A 22,559-nucleotide genomic window follows, 5' to 3' on the forward strand; every position below is an offset into this window, starting at 1 on the left:
GGAGGGGACGTGATATATGTCAAATCAGATGGAAGGTCTGCTAGATAATGGCAATATATCACTAGAAATAGATGGGATGGATAACACATATGTTGATACTCATGAAAGGAAGTTATCGTATAATACACAAGAAATACATATGTAGAGGAAGTTGAGTAAGAAAATTCTTAAAGTGAAGAAATTGCAAATGCAATAACTCGAGAAGTAGATGCGTAGAAGAAGATTGAACAAGTTGAGCCAAAGGAAACTAAGAGAGGGATTAAAGTCAAAGATAACATTGTTGAAGAGAGGAATCCTAGCATTAGAATAGATATTGATGAGAACATAATTGGATAAGTCTATGGAGAGGGCTAGGCTTCAGAACCTGGAATTTTGCAAGGTAAGCTTTAGAAACTCTTCTCTTAATTGTACACATACAACTCTACTGAATATTGCTAGTAAATTGGTATTTAATTTAGAAAGTTATGGTAGATAGGTTGATAGTTCAATATGTTATTTAGAGCAAGCTAGAGTTGACATGTTTGTAGCTGGAAAATTATGGTAGATAGGTTGATAGTTCAATATGTTATTCAGGGCCAAGAGCTCGAGGGTTCTGGTTCTAGGTACATTTTAGAGATAGAGTTAGAGGTAGTTCAGTCAAATGCAGAGGATCTTGGTAGTGATACTTAGGCACTTGTTAAGAGCATTTAATGGTACTAATATTCACATATTTAATAAAATAGGAAAATAGAAGGTAGTAAAGTTATAATAGAGAGTATAATAAATAAGAGTATACCACTGTAGAAAACTGAGAATCAAAATTATGAGCATATTTTTTTGATAATTTTAGTAGACACTACAAGAATCGGTTACTTTTGATAATTTCACTTGGGTTTGCTCTCTTAATAGGGGTTTTGATGCTGAAACTATTTAATATGATATGTTTGATGTTTTGAAAAAATATATTTGTTTTGTTTTATGTTAGATGCTTAGTAAAGAATAGCGTTTTGGTGCTATCTCAAACATATCTTCTCCATGTGGAGTTGTTAACATTGTAGATAAAGAGAGTTTCCTAAGAGAGCCAGTTCATCTTCTAGTAGTAACAATTTTCCTTTTGTGGTAGGAGGTGTTTTCAACATTGTCAGAAGAATATATGAGAGTAATAAAAGAAGGAAATTAAGTAAGTGGTCTATCATGTTTAATGTTGTTTTTTCAATATAATGCACTGAGGGTGATAGAGAAAACTAGGAGGAGATATACCTGGTCTAATAAGCACGAATACCATGTTTTAGAAAAGCTTGATAAAGTTCTTGTTAGTATAAGGTTGGAGGAGATTCTTCCTAGAGTTAATATTTTTAGTTTACCCATGGTCATGTTTGATCGTACTCCTCTAGTTATGTCTCTTTGCTTTGCTGAGACTATTCCTACCAAGCCTTTTAGATTTGAGATCTACTAGCCACTTAGACTTGATTTATATGTGGTAACTAGTACCTGGGGTAAAGAGTATTGTGATAGATCCTTTTTTATAAATGCCAAAACAAAAATAAAATGTTAGGAGGGTGACTAAGGGCTGAAATATGAATTGTATTGCCCAGAACAAGAAAAAGAAGAAACAATTGATGGAGGATGTAGTTATTATCGATAAAGAGAGTGAACTTCTAGGTATAACTACTCATAAATACTCTTTCAAGAAAATTTTAGAAGGAAAAATAAATACAATTGTCAAGGAATATGAGTCAAGTGGATGCACAAAGCTGAAGAACAACATTTATTACTCGGGAATGCTCGTGCTGCTTATTTTATCACCAAAGTCAATGGTTGAAGGAGGAACAACTTTGTTGTTTCTTTCAAAGATGGTAATAGATCCATTTCAGAGGATGTGAATGTACTTAGATATGCATCGAGTTTTACAAATCTCCTTTTGGTCAGGATAATAGGAGTGCTTTTATTCATTTGGATGTTCTCTCAAAGAGGGTAATAGAGCCATTCACGGGAAGTGAATGTACTTAGATATGCATCGAGTTTTACAAATCTCTTTTTGGTCGACATGATAGGAGTGCTTTTATTCATTTGGATGTTCTTGTACCTTATGTGTTAGAGAGAAGTTGGTTTCTGCTTTTACTTTAGATAGGATCTAAGTAGTTTTATTCCATATGAAGCATAATAAGTCTTCTGGACCTGATGGCCTTCTAGCAATATTCTTGGCATCATCTTTTGGTAGAGTAGGAGATTTGTTAATTTTTTAAATGATATTTTATGGAAGGATTGACTTTGCTAGATTGAATTATGGAGTAATAGCTTTAATTCCTAAAGCACCGGGGCTGATATGCTTAAGATGTTCAGGCCTATTCGTACGGCTAATGTGAGTGTGAAATTAATTCCTATGTGGGTTTATCATAGAAGGAGTAGTGGTGTTAGATGATATTCACAAGAGAAAACACAATGTTGTTTTGTTAAAGGGATTTTTAGAAAGCTTATAATAAAATTAACCGGGAGTTTTATGTCTGATGTCTTGAAAAATGAAAGGTTTCGCTTTGAAATATATAGATTGGATTAAACACATGGTGCAAAGTGGTGGCGTAGCTGTAATGGTTAATGGTCAAACTGGTAAAGGTTTAAGACATGGATATGTGTGACTCTCATACTATTTGATATTGTGATTGATGGTCTACTAGAGTTAGTGAGTAGAGCTAAGGTTCAACAAGTCATTAGAAGTGTAGTTACTAATCTATATGACACTATTTTTATGTTTGATGCTGATTTGGATAGCGTAACATGTTTGAGAGTATTATTTGCATGATTGAACTTATTTATGGTCTTATGATTAAGTATGATAAAAGTGAAACGTGTTGTTTTGGTGAAGCTAAGGATAATGAACTAGTTGATAGAGATACTTTTACTTGTGATTGCGGGATCTACCTATGAAGTATTTAGGAATTCCTATGAATAATGTAAAGTTGAGGGACAGTGATTGGAATCCCGCAGAAGGAAAGTTAGAGAAGAGATTAGGTACTTGACAACGAAGATTTACGGATTTTCAATTTGTTTCGAGAATGAAATCTCAACATTAGATTTTTATAATTTATAGCATGCTTTATCTTGCATTTTCTATATATTCGCCTACAAAAGTATGCATGCAATTCTCAAAACTTGATTTTCTGAAGCTCTCCAACTGCAAGGGGCGCACACGCACTTGCCCTCATACAACTAGATTGATTAGATTAATGTGTCCTGATAAGTGCGCAAAGTTAAATGAATTTGACCAAAATGTATTGTGGTTAACTAAAAAATTAACAGTTTATGTTGTCGTCAACTGAAAAATTAACAGTTTTGACTGAATAATTGAAGTTAGTACAAATTATAGTGTGCAATTGAGTACTCCTTCTCTAAATATAAATTTAAATGTGGTGCAATTAACTTTAAATGTTTATGTCAGCAAGGAGCAATAGCAGAACATGCAGGCAACAATAGGAGAACCCGAGTAAAAAAAGCAAGCAAAATGTTTGAGTTAAATTAACAGAAAAATGTTTCTTTTTTTAGCTAAGAAAAAGGTTTCAGCAAGCAAGCAAGCAAACAACTTGCTATTGCTACTCTAGTGCAAGCAAACAAGCAGTGCAAGAAAGCACAACTTGCTACTGCTACAGAAAAAGGAGTAGGTTGCAAGTAGTGCAAGCAAGCACAACTTGCAAGGTTAATTAGGTGAAACTTAATTAATGGAACTACAGAAAAAGGAGTAGCAGCCGCACACACTAAACTACTGAAACTACTGCAAGCAAACATATGAAAATCTGACATTAAACTAAAAACATTTCAGTTAATTAGTTGAAACTTAACAACAACCACACATGCTATACTGCTGCAAAGATAATTGCAAAGATTCGTTTGCAAAATTGACAAAATTGGCTGAAACTCCACACCTACTGCAAATGCTACTCCCAAAATTGACAAAATTGCTTCATGTACAAAAGTAACAGTAGCTCTAGTGGAGAAGAGAAGAGAAGCTTGCTTCTTGCGGTGGTCTTCCCTCCTTGTAGGCCTGCACGGATGATGCATCAGGGAGTTCGAGTGCAGGGGAAACCTTCCATGGCAGACCTACATGTCCAGGGATAAGAATGGACCATAGTTGTTGTTGTTTACAGGTTAGCTCCTCCATGTGGACGTGGCCGCCGGCGTCCAAATGGAGGCGGCCTCCCTCCTCCTGCCCGAGCACGACGCCGGCGGCGGACAGATGGAGGCGGCCTTCCTCCTCCCGCGCAAGCACCGCGTCCGACGACGAACAGATGGAGGTCGTCTCCCTCCTCCAGCGCAAGCACGACGTCCAGCGCCGCCCAGATGGAGGCGTCCTCCCTCCTCCCGGCCTTAGCACGACGCCCGCGACGGCCAGATGGAGGCGGCCTCCCTCCTCCCGCCTGAGCACGGCGCCGGCGTCGGACAGATGGAGGCGGCCTCCCTCCTCCTGCACCGCCCATCACCTCGCCGCGGCTGCAGAGTCTGGATAAGATGAAACAAAGGCTCGGAATTGAAATTCTTATAAATGTAGGGGGCTTTTTGAAAACATGAAACGTTTTCTTAGATCCACTTATGAAGGGTTTGAATGTCATAAACATCAAGGTTTTTTTTTTGTAAAATCACCGCGACGGGTTTTCCGACAGAAGCGACAACCTCTTTATTAAGATCCTGGTAGACACCCAGCCGGAGCGAGCACCGCCCGGTCGCGCCGACTGTTTTGCAACGAGAGGGCAGGTCCTTTTGGGTCCGTATAATTGGTGTGCTAGCCGCCGCATGCCGTGAACAGGCATCGGCATCGGCATCGGCATCGCGCACCGCACGGAACGCCGGCACGGCACCCACCCACCCCACCCCACCGTGGCGCATGCCAATCAAGCACGCCCACCCGCACCCAACGACTCGATCGCACGCACCGCGCCGCGCCGCGCTTAAAATATCGGCACCGATGCAGATACAGATTACCCAAGGGTCGCCGGGTTAGCAGCAGCAGAGCACACCACACCACACCGCAGCGCAGCGCAGCGCAGCGCGAGGGACACGAGGCGAGAGCGAGCGCCCCAGGCTAGACCTTGCCGCCCCGCCGCTCGCGCTCCGGATGGCGCCCAAGCGCTCGGCCGCCACGGCGTGGGGATCCCCGTCCGACGCCTCCGACGCGGAGGCGGACGCGGGGGGCCACCGCCGCCGCGACCGCGACGACCCCCCCTCCGACACGGACCCCTCCAAGACCCCGCCGCCCAACCCTAACCCTAAGTCCTCCGCCGCCGCGCCCTCCTCCACCCCCTCCGTCGCGGCCGACTCCGCCGCCGCCGGATCCGACTCCGGGGGCACCTACGACTCCGACGCCGAGGCGCACCGCCGCCCCGCGCCCAAGCCCGCCGCCTCGTCGCCCAAGCCCGGCGGCAAGCCCAGGGCGCGCTCCCCCGGCATCAACTCCGACTCCTACAACTCGGAGGACTCCGAGGCCGATGCCCACCGCCGCCCCGCCCCGAAGCCCGCCTCCTCGTCGCCCAAGCCCGGCGGCAAGCCCAGGGCGCGCTCCCCCGGCATCAACTCCGACTCCGCTGACTCCGCCGCGCCCGCGGGCTCGGACGCCGACCTCGACCCGGCCGCTGGCGCCGACTCTGAAGACGACAACGTCTCGCCGCTCCGCTCCGCGCGCCACCCCCGCGCCGAGGCCTCCATCATCAAGCCCATCAGCTCCCGCCCCATGGACTCGCCTCCCCGCGGCGGCGCCTCTGCCTCGGAGCCGCGCGTCAAGCGCCCCCGCAGCGCCGCCATAGCTGCGCCCTCCCCGGACCAGCAGAGGCGCCCGTCGCGGCTCTGGAGCCATGACGACGAGCTTCTCATCCTGCGCGGCCTCGCCACGTACCGCGCCAAGAGCGGCGTGCTCCCTGGCTCCACCAATGACATCGGTAAGCTCCACAGCCACATCCGTGCCCAGCTCAGTGTTAGGGTATCCACCACGCAGCTCAGTGATAAGGTCCGGCGCCTCAAGCAGAAGTACCAGTTGCTTGCCACCCGTGCCAAGAACGGACGGGAGCAGGACTTGCACACTCCGCATGATCGCAGCGTTTATGAGCATGCCAAGAAGGTTTGGGGGTTGGTTGGTAGTGGTGGTGGTGATGGAGGAGGCAGTGGGTATGAGAATTATGGCGGCGGTGATAGTGATGAATTGCAATACAGCGGAGATAGCGATGATGATATGGAGAGTCAGCGGGATGACCGATACCACATCAAGAACCGGAAGGTAAGGCCGATTACAGCGGCAAATGGCAATGGGATTGGACTTGGGGCTGTCAATGCCAATGGCAGAGGGAAAAGTGGGCTTGAGAAGGGGAAGGATGCATATCCGTACCTGTGGGAGACTGTTGAGGAGCTGTCCAAGGAGCATCCGAGTGGTGCGGCATTCAAGAAGGCATTTGAGGTGCTCGAAGGATCAAAAGCACGGGCAATTGAGGAAAAGCTGAGGAGGTTTAGGTTGACAGAGATCAGACAGCAGCTGCGTAGGATGGACCTGATGAAGGAGACGGTGAGGATGGTGCTCGATGCCCTTGAGAGTGCTGACTGAATAATGGCTGGTCAATAGTGATTGGTAAACTGTCCAAAGGGGGGAAATCACTCTCTTTTTGTTTCTAGATAGACTATATGTGGTTAATTACTTACTTCCCTGGACAGGGTTGCACTTGCCTCCATCAAAATTAGGCATAGAACATGGAGTGATGGTCTTCTCCTTGTTATTGTTCATGGATCATTGTATTTTGTGATTCTTAGGTGCTAACTTGTGGTTTATATGCTATTTGGTTGTGTCAAATCAGGGTTCTTGCATCCTCGTTTTGAATGATGTGTTCACATACCCCCCCACCCCCTCTGTGCTGAGCCTTTTAAATCACATCATCTGGAGGTTGGTCAAAATTGGGTGCCACTGTTTGCAGCGTAGAGTTGCATAATTTTGTGACCCATGCTAGGTCATGTCATTGTGCTTAATTAGAGTTGCAGTATCTTATTTTTGTTTTCTTGATTGGCATTTATAGTTGTGTACTTACCTTAACTAATAATCTTGTAATTGTAGTCGAGGAACTATCTGCTAGTGTGCATGGTTCAGGGCCTGTTATATTTAAGCAAGTTCTTGTAGTGATAATGTTGTTTATATATTGTGAAGTCTGCGAGATGCTGCTCCTACCATCCATTATAGTTCACTATAAGCAAGTTCTTATAGTGATAATGTTGTTTAAGCAAGTTCTTTTAAGGCCTGCCAATCTGGCTTGAATTGAATAGGATGATGTGCTGTGGTTGTTATAGTTGAGGGTCAAAAGTAGGGATTAGCTTTAACAAGATTCGCTAGTGCTTTCATCACAGAAACACATTCTTTGAAAAGGGGGATATTCTGAAGTCGATGCTTTCTCGGAATGGGAATAGTCTGAATGAAATACACCCGGTGGAAACCTTTTGTTGATTGTGATCTCTGCACATGTTTTAATGTGTGCTGTTGTTCGAATGTTATGTGTGTCTATGTCGGTGAGCTTGTGTTATGCACTTCTGCGCTTTGGTGTTCCCCATTTAGTTCTGTCATCTCCGGTGTTTGATACCGGTGATTATCTTAGTATACTTACCAGTGTTTTTGGTATTCCTAGGTTCTTAGAATCCTGCGAGTAAAAGAGGCCCTTTTCATTTTTGTCATAACATTCTTGAGGTACTGATGTGTCGGAGAGCATTAACCATGATCAGGTCAAGTGAGTCCAACCGTAAAACAAAATCGATCAGGTTGAGGTCAGATTCAATTACTATGTAGAGTAGATGAGATCAATTATCATGTCTCGTGATAGAGTAACTGTCACCTGCATTGCTCCTAAGTCTTAAATCATTGCTCGCTGCTCGGTCGTTCCTTGTTCGTCCTTTGATGGACGAGCAAAGCTGAGCCGACAGTTCGGTTAGAGCAGAGCTGGAGAATCTCCGAGCAAACTGTAGCTTTCATTGTGCGCTGTACGATTCTCCCGATGGGCGCAGCGCACGGTGCAAGGCCGTTCAGGGTTTAGGAGGGCCATCACTCATCATGCCTTATTAGGAGTACTAGAGATTTTTATGGATTGGTGGGGATAATCTTGACATGGACTGGATGAAAATCCAACCTTCATACAATCCTTTCAAATCCTCATTTATCCTCAATCCACTAGATAGGGATAGTGTACCAGGTATTGTGTAAAATGCATTAGAGTTTAGGAAAATATGGGATGAAACATGTCAAATACAACAAAACCAAACGGTGTTTTGGGATATGTGGATTTAGGGATATGATCGAGATAATCCCCATCAATTTTCTAAAATACACTAATGCCAAACAAGGCCTCAGGGTGTAATCTACATCATCGAGGGTAACACCCATGATTTTTCATTGAAGCTCGTTGTATTACCAATGAACTTGCAAGTGACCGAGGCTACTTTCTGCCAACTACTACCATCACTCATCTCCAAGCAATCCTACTCTGATGATGAGCGAGTAGGCGCAAACATCTAAGGAGCAAGGTAGCTTGAGCATCTGCACAGATCACCTTCCACTGATGAACCATAGCTCCGATCAAACCTAGGATGCACTTCATGCTTCAGCAAGTTTGACCCTAAAAAACAAATTTGTTCCACAAGGTAGGAGACGAGATCATGTTTACTACTATAGTATGCATCTTTTTCATCTAGTAGCCAGCCAAGTCATCAAAAGAGCAAGGACTTGGGATACCAAGTATATCAGCCACCACATTCCAGGTGTTCTTGTGCAACGATGCAATCAAAGAACATGTGTTGAATACTTTCCATTTCATTACAAAATACACAAGTAGAACCAACCACATGGCGCCCTTTAGCCAAATTATCTTTAGTAAGACTTTGTAAAATGAGCTAGAGAGAAACATGAATATTTGGAGGGGTTTTAATTTCCCTATGCAATCTTTAAGACTAGAAGATCCCACCAAAATTGATTAACTTGCAAAAGGACTTAACAAAATATATGCCAGAAGGCTCAAGAGACCAAACATGGCTTCACTAGATATAACATTTGGTTTGATAAGAGAAAGCAAATCAAACAACTACTGAGAATTTGCTCACTAACACATCATCTAAAAGTCAACTTTAGATCTGAATCATCTCAAACCTATGTAACTGTAGCATCTTGTTGTTGGCTAATCACATACGAGTCCCGAAATTTGATCTTGAGTGAACACTCACCCATCCAAGCATCATGCCAGAAGGCAACATTTTTCCCATTGCCAAGTTTCCGTCTATAGAAAGTTCTAATAGCAGAAAAAGCCCAGGAAACACCTTTCCAAAAAGGAGAGCCCAAACGAGGAATACCCCGAAGAATATTAAGTTTATCACTATTATGCTTAAAAACTCAACAACCTCCAATCATTAGGGCGATTGTCAGAAAACTTCTTACTCCAAGAGGCCAGAAAAAGCCATGTTAAAGTCCCTAAGATTAGGGATCCCCAAACCCCAAAAAACCTTTCTCTCAAGAAACAAACCCCCAATTTGCAAGATGTTATTTGTGATCCTCCCCAATGTTGCTCCAAATGAAATTGAGAAGTAACGATTTCAATGGCCCACTTAGGAAATTTAATCAAGGGAATTTGATATGTAGGAATAATAGAAATGCAAGTAGTGAGAAGGATCAACTTTCCCTATAGGACAAATTCATACCAAGCCAGCTAGATAATATTCTTAATAATCCTATCAATAATGGATTGAAGATCCTCTCTTCTCAAATTTTTGAAATGCAAAGGAACATCCAAGTACTTCAATGGAAACAAACCAATCCATCAAACATATATTCAAGAAAACGAATTAGCAATGTCATCCTCCACATGGATAGGATGTAGGTCACTTTTATGGAAATTTATTTTCCAGCCTAGACAACTCCTTGAAACAAGAAAGGGTCCATTTCAAATTCCTAGCATTATCCAAAGAAGCATTTAAAAAAGAGAGTGGTGTCATCTACATATTACAGACTAACAACACCACGAGGAATATCATGAATAAGTAAGCCAAGAATTAAATTGTGTTGAACATCTTTAGCAAGCATCTTAGAAAAGACATCAACAGCCAAGTTAAAAAGCAATGGGGAAAAAGGGTCTCCTTGTTTTAAACATTTACCACCAACAAAATAAGGACCATTGGTATCATTGATCCTAACACAAAAAGAACTTTGGAATAAAGTACTACAAATCCAATCAATCCATTTGGTACCAAAAACTTTAGATGTGAGCATTTCCACACGAAAACCAAACTCACTCTATCACAGGCTTTCTCATAGTCTAGTTTCAACACGAGACCACTGGCACCAGTTCTATGAATCTCATGGATAACCTCATGAGCCATTACAAAAATTTCCAGAATAAATTATCATTTAATAAACACATGTTTATTTGGAGAAACAAACCTATCACAAATAGGAGAAACTCTAGTAGTCATAACTTCAGTGAAAAATCTTAATAGCACAACTACTCTCGCTGAAAGGACAAAACATATTCATTTTATTGGCATTAGATTACTTAGGACTTAGTCTAATAATAGCAAAATTAAGAAGTAAACATCCAAAGTACAAGCTTGAGAATCCCTCACAAGAGCTCATGAAATCTTCTTTAATCAAATCCCCAAATGTTTGATAAAAGCTAAAAGAAAACCCATCTGGGCCAAGGGCACCATGAGCACAAGAGCTCATACTCCTTAATAACTTCTTTGAAATAATGTTTTTCCAACTAGCTTTCTCTTCCATAGAAACCAGATCATTAGCCTCCCAAAAATCATAACCCAAACAACTGTGAGGCTTAGGCTTAAAAGGAAATAAATTCTTGTAGAAAGAAGTATCCACCTCCAACATCTTAGAGGTATAGGTCACAAGACCATTATCCCCATAGAGAGTGGATAGACGATTCTTACGATGTTTTTGGTTAGCCAAAATGTAATGAAAATAAGCATCATTGTGCCCCCCCCCCTCAAAAATCATTCTATCTCTATTTCTTTGCCATAAGGCAATCTCTTCACTTCTTCAAATTTCATCCAACACTTTCTTAATCACTTACATTCTATTTATATCCTCATTTGATAGCAAGATTTTCTGAAAAAAACATCTAAAATATCAAACTCTAGAAGGAGAGCTTTCTTCTTCTTTTTATTAGCAACCTTAATGTTAATGCTCCAACCTTTAATATTCTTCCTTAGAAACCTAGTTTTGAATTACCAATCACTACTGGAATTCAGTTTGTTGCCGTCTGCCAAATCTTTGTCGTTTGTTGGCTGATGGCAAAGAATGTCTTTGTCGTCAGCTCCCACAAAGCAGACGGCAAAGAACTGGCTGATGGCAAAGAATGTCTTTGCCATCAATCAATTCTTTGTCGTCTGCCGCAGACTGCAAAGATGAGGACAACATACGGCAAAGCTTTGGACTGGGCCACCTGGCCGAGGAAATATTAGGTCAAACTATAATCGTTTCTTTGTCATCTGCTAGCGGACGACAAAGAGTCCGGAGGCAGACGGCAAAGAGTGTAGACCCTTTGCTGTCCGCCAGCAGACGGCAAAGCTTCTGAATTTACTAACGTCCGTCCCGATCCACCCTCACCCTCTCTCTCTCTCTCTCAAACGGACACTCTCTTCCCCTCCTCTCCCCGACCCCACTGTCGCCACCACCGTCACGCCGCCGCCCCCGGCGCCACCCCGGTGCCCCACAACCCCGTCGGCGCCGCCCCGGTGCCCCACAGCCCCCGGCGCCGCCGCCCGATCGCCCACGGCGCCGCCCCGCAGCCCCAACACCCCTGGCCCCGCCGCCCACGACGCCACAGCCGCCCCTGCCGGTGAGCCCCCACACTCCCACCCCCCATGGGAAATTAACTTGTTGTTATTTAGTTTTTTGGATGAGGAAGAAGAAGAGGAGGAGGAGGAGAAGAGGATAAGAAGAGGAGGAGGAGGAGGAGGAGGAGAAGAAGAAGAAGAATAAGAATAAGAATAAGAAGAAGAAGAAGAAGAGAAGAAAAAAATAAGAAGGAGAAGAAGAAGAAGAAGAAGAAGAAGAAGAGGAGAAGAAGAAAATAAGAAGGAGAAGAAGAAAAGAAGAAGAGAAGAAGAGAAGAAGAAAAAATAAGAAGGAGAAGAAGAGAAAAAAGAAGAATAAGTAGAAGAAGAGGATAAAGAAAAATAGAAATAGAAATAAGAGGAAGAAGAAGAAGAAGAAGAGGAAGAAGAGGAGAAGAGGAGGAGGAGGAGGAGGAGGAGGAGAAGAACAGGAAGAGGAGAAGAGGAGAAGAAAGAAGAAAAATGAAAAGAAGAAGAAGAGAAGAAGAAGGAGAAGGAGGAGGAGAAGGAACCCTCCTTCTTCTCCTTCTTCTCCTTCTTCTCTTCTCCTTCTTATTTTTAGCTTGTTTAGCTAATTATCCTCCAAAATGACATAATAAGCTCAAAATGGCATAAAAACCTTGGTTAGCTCATGAATATTATATTCTTAGCTTGTTTTCCTCTAAAATGACATAATTAGACATAATTAGCATATTTGTGTTGATCGGGTGGATTTACATGTGATAGTTGTCTCGTCGCTGTGAGGTCTGTTGTGCGAAGACCTCCCCGTGCATTGTACGAGCTCCGCCCCTGCATTCGTGGGTCAGTACAAATGTCATCTCCTCCCCGCCCCTTCATTTACCGTGGGTCGGTTTTCGGATGAAACTTGCTAGATTTAGGTAATTAAATTAATTTATGAGTATGCGTGACCAGTATGCGTCTCCCATTCGAAAGGGTTAGAGTTATAAATATGCATGCATTTGCTTATATTTATAATCGTGATTCTTTCGAATTGTCCAACGTTATCCATGGACAGCCCGAGTATGTGTAGATTGGGTTCGTTTTCCCATATGCTTTGTTCCGGATCCGATGCATAATTTCGTCAGTGCCTCTCTGTTGTTCTCCAGATACACATCCTCTCTGTTTATTGCGGAGACATGTGTCAAGAGAACAGCGGGGAGGTGCTGTCGAAATTTTTCGTTGGATCTGGAGCAGAGCATGGGAAAACGAACCCAATCTACACATACTCGGGTGGGATTAGGACCTATCTTTACCTATTAGCGTGTAGGTTGCATGGACGTAATAAAAATGACGATCTTGATTAACTGATGAATATATATGCTAAATTATATATAAATATATTTCTTGTGTCTTTAGTAGCTAGGCAAGATGAGTGATCGTGCGTGGATGTATACCGGTCACCCTAGTCAGAAAGAGATGACGAAAGAATGGTTTCTAAAAACCAAGGAATTTGTGAAAGCCGCATTTGCAAATGGCCAGGAAAGAAACTATTGCCCCTGTTCAGGATGCGGCAACTATAAAAAGACGACAGAGGTTGTAATGATTAAACACCTGCAGAGGAGGGTTTTAAGCCTAATTATACGGTGTGGACATTTCATGGTGAGTCTATACAACGCACCAGAGCTGAGGTGGTCCGTCGTCGCACCGACGAGCATGGTACCGGGATCGAAGACATGGTGCAAGACTTTGATGATGCTCGGGATTCGGAAGATGAGATGGAGGAATCTGCAAAGGCCTTCTATGAAATGCTGGAGTCTTCAAAACATCCTCTCCATGAGCACGCTGAGCTTTGTCAGCTGGATGAAATTGCACAAGTAATGGCTCTGAAGGCTCGGTTCAACTTGGGAAGAGAATGCTACGACGCGATGATGACACTATTTGGACGCTTTCTACCCAAAGGCCATGTCATGCCTGCAAACCTGTACCAGTCGGACAAAATACTTCGTGTACTTAAGATGCCCTATGAGAAGATAGATGCATGTGAGAAAGGATGTGTCTTATTTAGGAAGGAGTATGCACACTTGGACTATTGTCCCAATTGCGAGTCTTGCATGTATCTTGTGGTAGACAACGGTATGGGTGAGAAGAGGCAGACCAAAATCGCAGTTAGTGTTCTTCAGTATATGCCAATCGTACCAATGCTTCAACGTCTTTTCATGGTCGAAGAGACAGCCAGACAGATGACATGGCACAAACTGGGCAAAAGAACCGAACTAGATGCAGATGGGAATAAGATGACGGTACACACATCGCATGGGGAAGCGTGGAAACATTTTGATGAATTGCATCAGGATAAAGCGGCAGATCCAAGGAATCCTCGAGTCTGCATCGCCACGGATGGTTTTAATCTATTCGGCATGACGGTAACCCAATACAGTTGTTGGCGTGTATTTGTCATTCCACTCAATCTCCCCCCGGGCAGATTATGCAAAGAAAGAACATATTTCTAACGTTGATAATTCCAGGGCCCTATTATCCGGGGAAGAATATGAATGTGTACCTGCAGCCGCTTAAGGATGAATTGGAAGAAGCTTGGGATAATGGGGTCAAGACATACGATGCCGCTAGAAAACAAAACTTCAAAATGCATGTGTGGTACATGTACTCTATGCATGACTTGCCGGCGTATGCCCTATTCTCTGGATGGTGTGTGCATGGAAGGTTCCCGTGCCCCCAATGCAAGGCAGCTGTTCAGTTTAATTGGTTGCAGGAGGTCTGGAAGTATTCTTGCTTTGACTTGTATAGATAGTTCTTGGATCCTGACCATCAGTTCAGAAAAGACAAGAAGAACTTTACCAAAGGTAAGGTTGTCAAAAACTTGGCACCACCTGTGTTGACAGGCCAACAGATCCTGGATCAGTTAAACGCCCTCGAGCCTGATCCAGAGCATCCAGGGTATTTCAAGGGGTATAATTCAAAACACGCCTGGACTCACAAGCCATGCTTATGGGATCTGCCTTACTTCAAAGACCTCCTTCTTCCACACAATATCGACATGATGCACACTGAGATGAATATCGGACAGGCTATTTTTGATACATTGTTCGACATAGATGGGAAGACAAAGGATAATACTAAGGCTAGAGTCGATCAAGAGACACTATGTCATAGACCGTTACAAAACATGCGAGAAGGCAAAGGAAAGCAGAAGTGGTAGAAGCCAAAGGCCTGGTTCAATCTTGGAAGGCCAGCTATGAGGAAAATTATCTTGTGGGTCAAAATGCACTTGATGTTCCCCGATGGGTATGCAACGAATCTAAAGAGGGGAGTGAGTCTTGAAAAATTAAAAATCTTTGGTCTCAAGAGTCATGATTGGCACATATGGCTAGAGCGGGTAATGTCGGTGATGTTACGTGACATTATTCCTGAGAATGAATGGCTAGTACTGGCGGAGCTGAGCTATTTCTTCCGTGTTCTTCGTGCGAAAGAATTGTCTCCTGGCGTGGTAGATGACATGGAGGAGTTTTCACCGGAGTTGTTGTGCAAGTTAGAGAAGATCTTTCCGCCGGGCTTCTTTAATCCAATGCAGCATTTGATTTTACATCTACCGACCGAGGCAAGATTGGGTGGGTCCGTGCAAAATCGTTGGTGCTATGCAACTGAGAGGATGCAGAAGACGCTTCGAGCTAAATGTTTCAATAATCGTAGAATTGAAGCATCGATGGCTGAGGCTTTCATTACTAGGGAGGTGGCAAACTTTGTGACATCACACTACGAAACCAAAAATCATCATTTGCATAATCCGAAGCCTCGGCACAATGATGCAGACCCTAAAAAGGTGGGTCCAACCTCAGCCTATTCAAAGGGAAGCTTGCACCAGCCGGTGCTTCGAAACCAATAACGTTGGATGTCGAAGAATGATGGAACATTTCGTTGTATATCTTCAACAACCTAATAGAAGTGCGATCGTACATCGAGTAAGTTCGCGGCACATTTTCCCGTAACTTCTAATTCCTTTGAACTGCTCTTATTCCCGGATATTTCATACAACCGATACGTCGCCAAATTCTCAGATGGAGCGGTGATCGAAAATGATTCCGTCGAAGAGTATGAGCTTCTGGCAAAGACAGAAGGCGGCTATCCCGGTTTCATCTCTTGGTTCAAACAAACGGTAATTATCAATAATGGACCATTTCATTTCTTGGTCTAACTTGCGGCTAATGCAACAATCGTTTTGTATTAAACTTGTAGGCTAATTCAGAGTCTATGGACGCCGAATTGAGACAGGCCGCTAATGGTTTTGACTATAAGGTTCGTTCATTTGAGAAATACAACATCAACGGGTATCTCTTTCGTACCTTTGGCAAAGAGTTATCTATGCCCGATCGGAAATCTACAAATTGTGGTATCTCTGCCATCGGCGAAGGTGTTATCGAATATTATGGAGGAGTTAAAGCAATTTATGAACTTCAATTCTATGGTGAAAACCCATCGAACGTCATAGTCTTCAAATGTTATTGGTTCTAGCCGAAGGAGACTAGAAGGACTCATGAACATATAGGACTAGTCGAAACCAATCCAAACACCCATTTAGATGTTCCCGGTGTCTATATTACGGCTCAACAGGCGACCCAAGTTTTCTATCTACCGTGGGCATGCCAAACTGATAAGAATCTGGAAGGTTGGTATGTTGTTTATGAAGTGCCGCCACATGTTAGACCACCTCTCCCAAATGAACAGGATTATGAACCTCACATTAACCCAGACACATATGATGGAGAATTCTTCCAAGAAACACGTCTTTCCAAGAAACGTTTCAAGAACCGTCATGCTTCACCCCGGAACATGGAAGTAGACAACGACAATGAATCCGACTTCACCCCTGAGCCGGAACCAGTAGAGCTGGAACCAGAAGAGGTTACTGATGTGGATGACCTCTCAATGCTTGACCGATTACAGAAAGGCCTTCCACAACTTCATGCCGTTGAACCCGATGAGCACGTCATTCATGAAGACATGCGTGATAGTGACGATGATGATGCATTTGTTGATGATGATTGTTAGTTTGTAAGATTCACAACTTAAATTATATATGTACATATTATTATTCATGATAGTGATTATGTTGTACTAATTTCTTTTAATCTTTATCATGGCAGGTTAAGTCTCTTCGCTGATGCCCGTCTTATCTGCGATTGGCACGGTGAGTTTCATTTCAATGATCATTATAAACTAGTATTAACAAGAGAAGAAGAGGATAAGAAATAGGAAAAACCTTGGTTAGCTCATGAATATTATATTCTTAGCTTGTTTTCCTCTAAAATGACATAGTTAGCACATTTAGCTCCAAAAAGACATAATTAGATAATTTAGCTCCATCAATAGGAGAAGAGGAGAAGAAACAGGAAAAATGAAAAGAAGGAAGAAGAAGAAGAAGAAGAAGATAAGAAGGAGAATGAGGAGTAGGTGAAGAATGTGGAGAAGGAGCCTTCTCCTTCTCCTCCTTCTCCTTCTTTCTCTTCTTCTCCTTCTTCTTGATTTCTTCTTCTTCTTCTCCTTCTCCTCTTTATTCTCCTCTTTCTTATTCTCCTTAACTTATTTTCCCCATGCTCCAAAATGACCTATTTTACCCAAGTTAGCTCCGAAAGGACCTATAGTTAGCTAGCCTTCCACCTAAATGACATAATTAGCTTAGTTAGCTCCAAAATGGCCTATTTAATAAAAATGACATATACTTAGCTAAGTTATCTCCTAAATGACATAATAAGGCTTACGTAGCTCCAAGATGACCTATTCCCCCTAACTTAGGTATTAAATGGCATATAATTAGCTTAGCTAGCTCCAAAATGGCTTAATAAGCATAGTTTGCTCCGAAATGACCTATTTTACCCAAGTTAGCTCCGAAAGGACCTATAGTTAGCTAGCCTTCCACCTAAATGACATAATTAGCTTAGTTACCTCCAAAATGGCCTATTTAATAAAATGACCTATACTTAGCTAAGTTCTCTCCTAAATGACATAATAAGGCTTACGTAGCTCCAAGATGACCTATTCCCCCTAACTTAGGTATTAAATGGCCTATAATTAGCTTAGCTAGCTCCAAAATGGCTTAATAAGCATAGTTTGCTCTCAAATGACATATTTAACCCAAGTTAGCTCCGAAAGGACCTATAGTTAGCTAGGCTTCCACCTAAATGACATAATTAGCTTAGTTACCTCCAAAATGGCCTATTTAATAAAAATGACCTATACTTAGCTAAGTTCTCTCCTAAATGACATAATAAGGCTTACGTAGCTCCAAGATGATCTATTCCCCCTAACTTAGGTATTAAATGGCCTATAATTAGCTTAGCTAGCTCCAAAATGGCTTAATAAGCATAGTTTGCTTCGAAATGACCTATTTTACCTAAGTTAGCTCCGAAAGGACCTATAGTTAGCTAGGCTTCCACCTGACATAATTAGCTTAGTTAGCTCCAAAATGGCATATTTAAAAAAAATGACCTATACTTAGCTAAGTTCTCTCCTATTTTACCCAAGTTAGCTCCGAAAGGACCTATACTTAGATAATTTAGCTCCAAGAAAAGGAGAATAGGAGAAGAAATAGGAAAAATGAAAAGAACGAAGAAGAAGAAGAAGAAGAGAAGAAGAAGGAGAAGGAGGAGTAGGAGAAGAAGGAGGAGAAGGAGGAGAAGAAGGAGAAGGAGGAGAAGAAATAGGAAAAATTAAAAGAACGAAGAAGAAGAAGAAGAAGAAGAAGAAGAAGAAGAAGAGAAGAAGAAGGAGAAGGAGGAGTAGGAGAAGAAGGAGGAGAAGAAGGAGAAGGAGGAGAAGAGCTTCTCCTCCTTCTCCTTCTTCTTGATTTCTTCTTCTTCTCCTCCTCCTCATCTTCTTCTCCTCTTTCTTATTCTCCTTACCTTATTTTCCACAACAATGACATAATTAGCGCATTTAGCTCCAAAAAGACATTATAAGCTCAAAATGGTATAAGAACCTTGGTTAGCTCATTAATATTATATACTTAGCTTGTTTTCCTCTATAATGACATAATTAGCCCATTTAGCTCTAAAAATACATAGTTAGCTAATTTAGCTCCAAGAAAAGGAGAAGAGGAGAAATGAAAAGGAAGAAGAAAAAGAAGAAGAGAAAAAGAAGAGAAGGAGAAGGAGAAGGAGGAGGAGGAGAAGAAAGAGAAGGAGGAGGAGAAGGAGAAGGAGTCCTCCTTCTCCTTCTTCTTCTCTCCTCCTTCTTCTTCCCTTCTTCTTTTCTTCTCCTTCTCCTTCTCCTCCTCCTCCTCCTCCTCCTTCTTGTTGTTTTTCTTCTCCTTCTTCTCTTCTTGCTTCTTCTCTTTCTTTTTCAATTTAGCTTATTTGTCATATATATGTTGTTGTTGTTGTTGTTCTGACTTTCTTATTCCCATTTTGCAGATTGGATGTATTACATGCATGGAAGCTCGCATTGGAGTGCTTTAGTTCTAGTTTTCATTTGAGTTGATGAACAACGTGGAACTATATGTATATGTATATATGGATGAACAATATATGTGAAACTATATGTATATGTATATATGGATGAAACATTGTATGTGTTGGTTCTTTCGATATATGGATGTACATTGATGAACAAATGGCATTGATGAACTTTATCTCTCCCTCTCTCCCTAATAATAAAGCAGGTACCGCTTCTGCCGTACATCGCGGTTGCGTTTTTGCAAAAAAATACTCCTGTTTTTGGTAAATCAACCCGCAGTTCTTACCTCCCCAGACCCCACCCCAAATCCGACCGACAATGCCGCCTACGCTCCCCGCCGGTAAATCTCCGGGCCGAGCAACCCGGCTGCCGGAGCCCGTGACGCCGTCAGCCAAAAGCAGAGTGGCCGATGTCCAGTTGTCGGAGCGCAAAAGGAAGGTCGCGCCGTCGGCCGGTCCGCCTAAGAAGAAGAAAGGGAAGACCAGATCGCCGTCGGCCGAGCCCGAGAAGAAGCCTTTGCCTCTCCTGTTGGAGCGCGCCTGGACACCCGGCGACGAGGTCCAGACACTCGAGGCCCCGGTGCGAGCAGCCCAACCGCCGGACCCCGGGAAGAGCAAGCATGCGCCGTCAGCCAAGAGCAGGGAGGCCGATGCCCAGCTGCCGGTGCGCAAGAGGAATATCGCGCCATCAGCCGATCCGCCCCAGAAGAGCGACAAGTCGAGATCGGCGCCGGCCGAGCCGGAGAAGAAATCCCTCCCATCCGACCATGCGTGGGCGTGGACACCGAGCAACGAGGTCCAGATACTCGAGGGCCTGGTGGTGTATCGCCAGGAACACGGCAATCTGCCGAGAACCAAGGCGCTCCTCGCCTCCCTTCATCTCCAAGGCCGCCTCGACAGCAAGGGCTTCAGCCTGCAGGACCTCTGGCAGAAGGTGCGCAGTCTCAAGGGCTGGCACGACTACGACGCCATCAACGGTGTCCCTGCCAAAGAAAACAAGTGCAGCCTCTGTCACCTCTCCAAGACCGTCTGGGGCACCATCCCAGAGCCAGTTGCTACGAGTGGTGGTGAATCAAGCACAAAAGTGCCAAATGCGGGCAAGACATTCGATGAAATGTGTCAGTTGTACCCTTGCCTCACTGATGAGATGACACACATTGTGGATGAACCTGCAGTTTTGGAGAGACTGCTCTTGGACTTTGATGATACCAAGGCCTGTTCATTGGACTCCAAAATCGACAACCTCAGCACAGAGCTCACCGAGGCTATCATGGAATCGGTAATACCTTTTAACTAAATATATAGTATTACTGAAATACTAATAATTGTGTCAGCAAGTCCATGGTAATTAATATTTAAATGCACCTTCAGCTTCAAGTAAATTAAACAAATCCATTGAAAGTACCAACTCCACTTATTAACGGTTGTTTGCTAGATTCTCCTGCCTGCAGTCCACACTATTTCCACGTGCTTGAAAAATAATACCTACTAATAAAAGGAATAGGATTATTAATCCGTCATGTTAGTATTATTTAAGTCAAAAAACGGTTTGACGAAACTAGCATGTTTTGGCCGAACGAAGATCGCCCACCTCGACGCGTACGTGTGGCTGCTGTGTTCATGGAGGAAGACTGCTTGAACACCTTTGATTTGCTCTTTATTTCTTTCCACATCGCACGTCGAACCATGAGAAAACAGTCGAATTGATTTTTATAAAGAACTTGATATTCGGCAGGTGCAGCTCACGGCATTGATCTGCTTCGCACTGTGATCAGGGTTCGACACGCATTGAGCAGGAGGAGAAGGTGGAAGTCAAATAAAGTAAGGGTCGTGTCCGATGAGATCAACGTAGACAGGCGGTCGAGGCCCTAGTGCCGCCGATCCCGCTTGCCCACCAAGTCATCGTGAAGCTCCTGCTTGCCCCGTGCACCACCCATGGCCCGACTACACGCTGACGAGACGAGACGGTGGCGCCTCCTCTTCCATCCCCTTGCCTCCCCACCCTTCCCTGCCGCCCGTGCACCTCTCCCCTGTTTGTTGGCGCCTTCCCGTGGCCCTGCCTCCCGCCGTCCTCTCCTCTCCACTGCACACGACCTCAACAGGGTGTCCTCCCCTGACCCTCCCCAGCTCCATGACAGCTCTTGTCGGGGTACGAGCACGACCGATGTCGAGCGGTCATGTCGCGGGGATCTAGGTTCCCACGACTGCAGGCTGAGCGCGACGGTGTGCCCGAATCCCGCCGCGGGCCTGAGCATGAAGAGCCATCGGAAAATGAGTATATGCTCGCTTGGGCTGAGAGGTTCAGAAAATCCGGTCTTGAGGGGACATAAGGTACTTCTTCGTGAACAGCAAGATCCAACAAACCAAGTCTACATTCAGGACTCCACCATCGCCATCTTTGTCAAGGTCAATAAACAGACACTACTATCTGAAGAGTCTTGATGTTATCGTGGTCATGGCCACCAGCCACATTGAGCGGACGCCCAAGGTCTGATAATTCACCAGTGAGATCAGCTCCCCTATTTCCTCTCAATTGTCTTCGGCACACCTGCTCGTTCCGATCAGTATTTGCGGCGCTACTGCTCGCCGAACGCTTTCCAACATCAATAGCTGGATGGTTCGTATGCACCACATTGTTGCCGAGAATGCACCAACTGATGGATCTAGAGATCGCTCTACCTTATATGCTACTTGCTGCCTGGTAAGAAATTTTAAGTGGTGCCACTTACTCCTCCTCCAAGCACCAACAATAGCGTATGCCTTGCACCTCCTTTGGCTTGTCATTCGCTGTAGGCTGCAAATGTCCAACTTCAAAGACGACTCCGGCCACCGCGTGAGTGCACATTATGCGCTCTTTCTCATGGAGTGGCTCGAGTGTTATACGGTGTTTCAGTACTACGTTAGGTGAAGCGACTCAGATATTCGCAACCAGTACGGGCAGATGAGGGAGTGACGCCTCATACAAGGGGGCGGAGCAACACGGCTTGGCAAGGACCACCTCCCGGAGTAGCTGCTCTTTAGAATCATTGACTGACAGGTGAAGTTCAGTTCATCATTGTGTTATTGCACATTTTGTATGTACTATTTTTGTAAATATTTGTCTCAAAATTTATTGCAGCGCTAGAAAACAGCGTCATGGACCTACCATATACCCTGATAATTTGAATGCGAGTTAATCTGAGTTCTACACATCATTAATCTGAACCATCAAGATCCTAAAACCAGCTAAGCCTGCCCCATAAAAGATAAGTCGTCCTCGCCACCCCTTTCCATAACCCCCCGTCTCCTCCGCCACACCGATGCATCCAGTCATCCCCTCACTCCTAAACATCA

At 43.9% G+C, this 22,559-nt stretch overlaps 2 protein-coding genes across 2 annotated transcripts; both read left to right on the top strand.

Annotated features, from left to right (window-relative positions):
* Nucleotides 1-4,931: 4,931 nt before the first annotated feature.
* Nucleotides 4,932-6,799, top strand: LOC123398539 (STOREKEEPER protein-like). Its single transcript, XM_045093002.1, has one exon. It carries the CDS (start codon nucleotides 5,084-5,086, stop codon nucleotides 6,554-6,556), a length of 1,473 nt encoding a protein of 490 aa, XP_044948937.1. The 5' UTR covers nucleotides 4,932-5,083; the 3' UTR covers nucleotides 6,557-6,799.
* A 12,746-nt stretch (nucleotides 6,800-19,545) lies between these two features.
* On the top strand, nucleotides 19,546-20,997 carry LOC123396877. Its single transcript, XM_045091664.1, has 2 exons — nucleotides 19,546-20,505; nucleotides 20,962-20,997. Exons 1-2 carry the CDS (start codon nucleotides 19,546-19,548, stop codon nucleotides 20,995-20,997), a joined length of 996 nt encoding a protein of 331 aa, XP_044947599.1.
* The last annotated feature ends 1,562 nt before the right edge of the window (nucleotides 20,998-22,559 follow it).

Source organism: Hordeum vulgare, chromosome 5H, assembly GCF_904849725.1.
Source record: "Hordeum vulgare subsp. vulgare chromosome 5H, MorexV3_pseudomolecules_assembly, whole genome shotgun sequence".
Classification (NCBI taxonomy): Eukaryota; Viridiplantae; Streptophyta; class Magnoliopsida; order Poales; family Poaceae; genus Hordeum; species Hordeum vulgare.

What these genes read in the sequence shown, in the direction of transcription:
- LOC123398539 (XM_045093002.1), top strand. Translation starts at nt 5,084, where the DNA reads ATGGCGCCCAAGCGCTCGGCCGCCACGGCGTGGGGATCCCCGTCCGAC.
- LOC123396877 (XM_045091664.1), top strand. Translation starts at nt 19,546, where the DNA reads ATGCCGCCTACGCTCCCCGCCGGTAAATCTCCGGGCCGAGCAACCCGG. An exon ending in CCGAGGCTATCATGGAATCG is followed by an intron (nt 20,506 to 20,961) that starts GTAATACCTTTT and finishes GATATTCGGCAG; the next exon opens with GTGCAGCTCACGGCATTGAT.